Source organism: Pituophis catenifer, unplaced genomic scaffold (genome assembly GCF_029215685.1).
Source record: "Pituophis catenifer annectens isolate HBS135680 unplaced genomic scaffold, rPitCat1.0.hap2 SCAF_2, whole genome shotgun sequence".
Classification (NCBI taxonomy): domain Eukaryota; kingdom Metazoa; phylum Chordata; class Lepidosauria; order Squamata; family Colubridae; genus Pituophis; species Pituophis catenifer.
Genome location: NW_027256882.1, coordinates 209,404,515 through 209,412,813, shown reverse-complemented (window position 1 = coordinate 209,412,813; position 8,299 = coordinate 209,404,515). Strand labels below are relative to the sequence as shown.

The 8,299-nt window shown below is 35.0% G+C and overlaps 1 protein-coding gene across 3 annotated transcripts in view; it reads right to left on the bottom strand.

The window, feature by feature from the left end:
• Positions 1–1,637: 1,637 nt before the first annotated feature.
• The window catches only part of SUSD1 (sushi domain containing 1), a 32,424-nt gene continuing 25,762 nt past the window's right edge, over positions 1,638–8,299 (bottom strand). For 2 of the 3 annotated variants that reach the window (XM_070938558.1, XM_070938559.1), the window contains 3 exons: positions 6,620–6,659; positions 3,873–3,966; positions 1,638–3,122 (listed from right to left, as the gene is read on the bottom strand). In XM_070938558.1, the coding sequence (XP_070794659.1) occupies positions 3,101–3,122; positions 3,873–3,966; positions 6,620–6,659 (156 nt within the window). In that variant the 3' untranslated portion in view covers positions 1,638–3,100. Of the gene's footprint in view, positions 3,123–3,872; positions 3,967–6,616; positions 6,660–7,948; positions 8,264–8,299 lie in introns of those variants that run through there. The other variant, XR_011600076.1, reaches the window with a different exon arrangement.

Sequence of the window (8,299 nt, the reverse complement as noted above, 5' to 3'; positions counted from 1 at the left end):
GATTTCAACACATTCTGTAAATGGGAATAATTTCTTTCCAGATACTATCCTTGAAGACATGTACTATATAACCTTTCTTATCTCTCCTTTCTCTCCAGTATTTCTTGCAGTGTTTATTGTTTAAGAGGAACATTCAGACACTTACAATCACATAATTTTTGGTATGGCTACTGAGAAGTACGCCTCGTTCAGCTCAGTGGGGATTACTGCCATATAATTCTATTTTTTAAAAAAAAAAAAATGTGGATTGCTGTAATTTCCAGAGGGTGTGGTAATGACATAATGAGGTCATCAGAGAATGAAGACAAGATATGTGGACTATTTTGGCCTTTTTAAATTTTTGTTTGAAGGAGGTCAATTTATCATGGGTAGATTAAACACTTTGGAGTCTTTGATGCACATGGTTAGTTAATTTCCCCAAATTAGGATGTTTGAGCCACAATTTACTCACCATGGTGACGAGATAATTACCAAGAAGACAAGTCTTAGATGCAGAAGTAAAGCCATCAGGATTCCTGCATCAAGAATAGATTATCACATTCTATTGTAATATACTTCTGATAAATAAATGAAGCATTGGAAACGTGGCATATGGTACTGCAAAGGAATGTGCAAGCTTCTAGCTCTTTCTTTATTTCCAGGAAGGTCCTATAAACATTCTTGAGATATAAAAATGAGGGGGAAAGATTCTACAGCTTTTTTAGTGCCCAAGTTCTGGACTGCACTAATCTTGATTACCCTTAGATGGCAACAAACTCTTCACTGATTACAGCTATGTAGTGGCTTTCTACATTTTCCCAGACCAGGTCTGGTAATCTTCCTCAAAATTCCAAATGGATCTATTGACAAACTCTTTCTTTTAATCTTCAATGAAAAACTGCTCATTTTAAAATTAGATCTTAGGCAGAATAGAAGCACCAGTTTCTTCAAATATCTGTCCTTTAGATACTTGAAGAACGCTATCATTTTTTTTTACCTTCATTTCTTTCTCCCCCTTCCATTCCTTCTCCAATTCTCTTCTCAAATTACTTCCATCTATTCTCATACAATTTATTTTCCATATTCTTAATCACCTTTTTCTGAACTCTCCTCGGTTTTTTTTCTGTCTTTCTTAGTGTATCAGCTGAAATGCTGACAATATTTCAAATGATGTATGTTCCCTTACAATATCTTACAACTTGGAAATTATCCTAACTTCTGCCAATTTTTCCTAAACCCACATAAACATTTTTACAGTCATTATCCTTCTGAATCATGTTTACCTCCTGAACATTCAAAATGCTTTTACACATATTAGTGCCATAACAATTTTTGTCATTTTTATAGCAGCCATGTTTGTTGAAGATGATAATAAAAGTTTACCTCAGCACAAAAACTTTGCATTTGATTTGGTGGGATTATCACTTTGTTCATTTCAGGTAAGCTTTTCTGAATAATCAAGGTTATTTTGAATTGTATTAGTAACTTTGTGTATATTAGCGTCTTTGAATTTTATTTCACTTGCAGATATAATAAGGATTCTCAACACACCTTAACTACATAATTGAGTTTAAAAAATAAGTCAAACAAAAGAAAGATACTGGATTCAAGACAGAATTACAATACATTTCAAAATAAGGAAGAAAAGGATAACCCAGTGAAAAATAAATGCTTTTCTTTAATACTCAAGTGATCATCAAAGTTCTGTAAACATTTCTGCTTAACTGGTTTCTACCAATTATTTCTTAAAATCGTAAGTCAAAAACTACATTTAAAACAAAGTTCTAAAGACAAATACATCGGAGTTAGAAGTTCCCTGGATTTGAGAGTGTGTTGAAATATATCTTCCAATTTGCCCAATGTTTACTTCCATGAAAGAAACTTGTCTTTTCTCTTGCATTTTGCTTGCAAAATTCTTTTGGTTGGGTTTTTTTTTTTTTCTTTTTCTTTTGGAAACAATTTTACTTTTGAACAGCAAATGTAATGGTGTTTTTTTTCTTTGCAGATCATAGAACACCAGGGGTTAGAAATTTGCAGTCCAAGGCTACAGAGTGTCAATTGAATAGCAAAATGGATTTTTTGATGGGGGAGTTTTAGCATTTTCAAGTTAAAGAGAAAATTAATGTAAGTTTTACATTTTTCACTTAAAGCTTTAAAATGGATGGGTTAAGCCTTCAGGTCCAGGAGACCATCCAGAGGGCTGAAGACGTCAGCCCCAATCTCTCCAATGTCAACACTGCTTTCCGTAATCCTTGAAAGCTAATAATTGTAAGTCTTAAAATGAATCCGTTTCTTCTTGCTTTGTGCTCATGCTTCTAGTCTAAAAGAAAACCCAAACCTTTGAAAGATATTCCATCATAATTTGAAATGCAATGTGGGAAGTGTGGGAGGCTACAAAATACTGTAAAGTTCTTACTAAATGAAAATTACACCAAATTTTGCTTCTTTGCAAATTATGAAAGTAGCAAAATTTTCTGGAAGTTACGAGAATGGTTAAAAAAAAACATATCTTTTTAGCCTAGTCCCATTAAACAACTCAGTAGAAATGTGTACTTACTGAGTGGATCCAAATTACAAAAGTAAGCATAGATTCTATTGAAATAAGGGGAAAAGTCTTCTTGATTTCAAAGGAAAACAAATTCAGCTTTAACTCATTTTCAGAAATGTGTATTTCTGGTTTTAACTTGGGCCTCTAATATAATTGTTCTATTTTTAAAGAGTTACTAAAGGTTCTTATTTAAAAATATTTAGTAACTTCCCATCCAAAAATAAATTCAGTGTCTTAACATGAACTGAAACAGAAGACACACAAGTTTGCTCTGGATGTAAAACGTGCACATAACAAGCTTCAAGATTGAAAATTACAAGAAGAAAACAAGGTATGAAAAGCCCTTTTTAAATGGGAAGGCAGGAGATGGTATTTTGCATATGGGTTTCTTCCTCTTGAGCACTGAAGGATAGCTCCGTATTTCTGTGTCTTGTTTTTATTCTCTTCCAAATGATCAGGAGTTGTATCTATTAGACAAAAGCATTTGCGGAACCATGCATTGCTTTCTTGGGCAGTATTGATAGTAGTTGATAAATATCCAGTCTATCAAAAAAAAAACGTTTACTTGACGGTTCAGCTGGAGTTAAATGTGCTGCTGCAGAGAGGAGTGGGAGAAACATTGGGGAAAGGATGAAAAACGTTAAGCCCAGTTAAACCAGTTGAAACACAGAAATACAGAAAATACGACAAAATAACAAGGACAATCTTCAGTCAAATGCAAATGTAGCAACTCAGATATTTTGAGCTTAGTTTTCTCAGCAGCAAAATTTGCCATGTTTGTTTGGTTGACAAATATATAATCTGTCTGAATCCCTTATAAAACAGCAGAATATAATGTCTCTAGTGATAAGGTTTTATAAGATTCACACAAATAATAATTTTGAAAAGTAGAACATATAGATAGATCCTATTAAAAGAGTTCTACATGAATATATACTTTTATAATACACTGGAAAAATCAATAGCTAAATGTTTACAGTTAATATTTATATTGTTCTTCATAGTAGTCATATAATATAGGTAGATTCAATAGATAGATCATAGAGCTAGATAGATGAGTGGTGAAAAGCATCAGTGACATTGCCAGTATACTATTCCTGGGACATTTTTCTAAGAAAAATATAGACCAGCTTTTGATTATTTTTGCTAACAAGGTTTAAAGTTAACTCTAAAAGATTATATATTAAAAATGATTGTATTGAAGATCCCCAAGCATCAATCATTACATAACTGCTGGAGAAATTTATCTCCAGCATCAATTATTGCTAATCAGGTTGAATTCATTGTGAAAGGAATAACTGGTCTTTGAGCTTAAATAATGTGTAAGTCACATAACGTTACCTACCATGCTAGGCAGAGTAATAATAAAAAGATGGTACTGATAGCAGCAACTGAGCTTAAAATAACCATAGTCAAATGCTGCACTGGGAATGATATATCTGAAAGAAAGAAACAATAAAACAGCATTTGCCAATTGTAAAACATGTAATAAAGGACTTTAGCAAAGCAGGGTCTGTAACCATTTGAAATACACACAGACACTATTCTTTGTTTTCCGACACTTTGCAGTGAGAATTGTCCAGAAATCTCCTTTGATGTGCAATTTGCGCTGAACAAGCTGTACAAATCAAGTACAAGCAAAAGACCATCATCAGTACTGCATGTAACTCTTTAATCATTATTAAAAATAGGAGGCCAGAGAAGCTAAATTGAGAGGGTCCTTGTTCTGACATAAAGGTCATCTCTTACGTTAAAAGATTATTAGATGCAATTACCTCCAAAAACAAATAAAAATCAGCAGTGAGTCAAAAACCTGAACTGTTTCCAGCGGGGCAGGAAAGTTCATCAAGAGATGAAACTTTCATCTCTGAAGAAAGTTCAGGATTTGTAACCACCATCCAATTACAACTTGTGCAAATAAAGAAAAGCTATTCGAGCAATCCACAAAACATCTGCCCACTGACAATTTCATCCTCATTGCAATTTCAATCTTATATCAGTTGAGCCACTCCGCAGCATCCGACAAAGTGAGCTATGCCTTTTAATAGGAAAAGGCGCCAGAAAAGGTGCCGCCAGACTCCTAATTTTGGGATACCATAGGCTAATTTAGCTCTCCTCCTCCAATTAAATGTGACACATCATGGTCCATATTTAATAGATTGAGAGGGAAACCCTTGAGGATGAGGGATCTGGTTTTCAGAATAGATTTCTGTTGACTGGGCTCATTCAATACATTTCAATTACAAAGCATAATTTGTAAAAGATTATGCTTCACATTATACCCTAAATTAGCAAACCACATTTTCACTTAATGTGTTGCATAGACCTAGGCCTCAGTGTTCAGTTGAAAGTGATTTGCATCATTTTAGCCATTGTCTATCCACTGCAGGATGAAGGCCTCTTCCACATCTGCAGAGATATTTTACTAGAAGAGTACTCAAATCTTCTGCTCGAAATAAAATTCCCTACACCACCAGGCTTGAAATTTTAGGTCTCCATAGCCTTGCACTACGCTGTCTACGTTCCGATCTATGCTTAGTTGATAAGATTATATACCAAAATGTCCTATCTGTAAATGAGTAATTTCAACCGTAATAACACAAGGACTACCAATAGATTCAAACTCAATGTAATTGGCTCTAAACTTGATTGTAGGAAATATGACTTCTGCAATAGAATAGTAAATGTCTGGAACACTCTACCTGATCCTGTTGTAAATTTCGCTAATCCCCATATCTTTTACCTTAAACTGTCTACCGTGGAACTTTTATGTTTCTTAAGAGGTCCCTAAGGGGGCGTGCATAAGCGCACCAGCGTTCCTACTGTCCCCATTTATATGTAATCATTCTATGTGTTTATGGCTATGTTTTGCCCATTTATATCCTTTTATTTGTACCAATTTTTTTCATGTGTCCATGTCTATGTCTATAGTGTTACTTGTTTCCTTTACTTGTTGACAAATAAATAAATAAAATAAATAGATAAATAAATGTCTCCAACCCATATGATCCTGAGCTTTCTTTTGCTAGGGCCCCTGCGATACTTGATGTCATTGATCCACCTTATTTTAGGTCTCTTTCATGGATGCTTTTTATCAAAGTGGGAGCCATTCTATGACTGCCTTGGTCCACCTGCCATCAGTTCTTCTTGCTATGTGACCAGCCCATTTCCATTTCCATTCTTTTACTCTCTTGATATTCGTTTGTTCTCTAATCCATGTGCAAGTCTTTCTATCTTGTCTTGTAATGCCAAGCATGTATCTTTCCATGGCTCTTTGCACCACTTGTAGCTTTTGTATCGATTGTGAGGTTAGTGATTTGCATATATTCCTAATTATCTCCCAGCTGTTGACCCAGGCTGTGTATCTTGTCTGCTCTAGCTACATCTATCTAGAAAACCCAGGTAGAAAAGTGAATGGGAAGGTTTACAGATTCTCTACGCCTCAACAGATTGTGACTGCGTGACTGAGCAACCAGAGACTAAACCTGGGATCTGTGTAACACCTGACGCATGGCACAAAATGCATTTGATCCAATGCTATCTAGTTTCCTCCACAAGCCTTTCAGCATTTAATGCAAACAATTGGTCTCATTGAATGTCAATGATTAGTGCGGCTGAAGCAAGCAAAGATAAAGGTAGAAGACAAAATACATCCTTTTTCCTTTCATCCCGACACCTTTCTCTCTTTTTCTCTCATTATTTGCTTGAAAAGATTTTTGAATTAAGCTGACCAGCACATAAACCTGCCCTCCGTCTAATCTATCTCCTGAAAATGCTTCATACTCTGCAGCTTCTGGAGGGGTTTTATCAACATCAAATCATAGGAATGTAACTTGTTTAGAAATTTATAATGGTGTTATTGATGTTAATGTGTCTATCTCTTAAATCTAGATTTGCAACAGTGTGGGGTGATAATAAACTGTTATTAATAGTACTTCACTTGACAATTTAGAAGAAAAAAAATATTTCATAAAGAGCTGTTCCCGTGTGAGTTACTTTTGTGTCTATCCTTGGACAAGTTTCTTTTTTTTCCCTATCATTTTGTCTCCCTGCCTCAACAACCCAGCACTATTTTTTTAGCAGAAAACCTACCTCTAATATGGGCCCATATTACACAGGACTGTGTTCTCATCTGAGGGGAAAAAAGACACATAAATGTATATTATTTTTTTTCCAATACATAAAAAACTCTTAATTCTCAATAAGGATAGGCAGATCTTTCCATTTTAGAATGTGGGTGCTCCTCACTTTCTTATATATCATCTTACATTTTTCTATCCAATGTCACAACTTTTTTTTTTTAATTTGATTTATATGCCGCCCTTCTCCAGAGACTCAGGGCGGCTTACAATGCGTTAAGCAATAGCCTTCATACTTTTGTATATTTTTATACAAAGTCAGTTTATTGCCCCCACAATCTGGGTCCTCATTTTACCTACCTTAGAAAGGATGGAAGGCTGAGTCAACCTTGAGCCTGGTGAGATTTGAACTTGCAGTAATTGCAGGCAACTGATGTTAATAAAAGTGCTTTAGTCTGCCGCGCCACCAGGCTCTAACTTAAATTTAAAAGTTAAAAAAAAAACACATTTCCATGCATTTCACAGAATTTCTACATTTGGCATGGCACTCTGCCACAATATGCAAAGAAAGCAATAAAATGCTATTTTACATATTCATTTCTCCATGTTTTGGCATGCAGTTTTTCTTAGCCTACAATGCATATTCATTAACATGAAAATTTGAATTGATCTTGATTGCAGGGTGCGAAGACCATTGTAAAAATGTGCCAGTCACAAAATACTCAAATGATGATCATGTTACTGCAAGATACTGGGACTATTGTAAACAGTTACAAAATGCCCAAATGGCGATCACAGGAGCACTATGAGAACTGGTCATAAACTTACTTTTGCAGCACCATCCTAACTTCGAATAGTCACTGAATGAGGCAGTTGGTAAATGAAGATTACCTGTACCATCATAAATGTATTGATCCCTGAGTTTCTGCTTTTTTTCTGTATAAAATAACCATGGAAACAATCGTACTTGAACACACACTACCTCCATCTGGAATCTTAAAACAGGTCGCATCATATTTCCTGCTCTGTGCTTCTGTACTTTTTTTTTTACCAAGATAGAGAAATAATACAAATGGGTCAACATAATATCCCAATATATCAGTATTGAGTTGACTAACTGGTCAATTCAGTATTATCTGAATTTGACTTTGGGGGATAGGGAAGAGGTCTTATAAAATGGGGGAGAAGCACGACCCTGCCCTTGTTCCCACATATCCCTGACAGTAAATATATTCTGAGTCTTAAGGATCCTGGGATTGAAGGTTTGATTGGTGCTCCATTTGGTGGTCATGCTTTAATTATTGATTTTTTTTAAAAAATATATATAATTCATTTCACTTACCAACTGCCTCATTCAGTGACCGTCTGAAGTTAGATGATGTTGCAACCGTAGGTTTATTACCAGTCCTCGACTTGTGGCTGTCGCAGTGCTGCCTGAGCTAATATCACTTCAATTTAATTGAAATCTCTCTTGATCTTAAAAGAGACAGGTAAATATCTTTCTATATTCTCAGACTTTCTTATCTTCCGTAAATTGTTTCCATTGTTTTGCGTTCTTCTAAATACTATTATACTCTTTTTGGCATGGTCCTGTTTGAAAGCCTTTGTTTTCAATTTATTTCATTGCCAACCTCTGTTCTGTAAGCTGCCCAGGAATCTGTTGAAATGCAAATATAAAAGGAATAAAAGAATG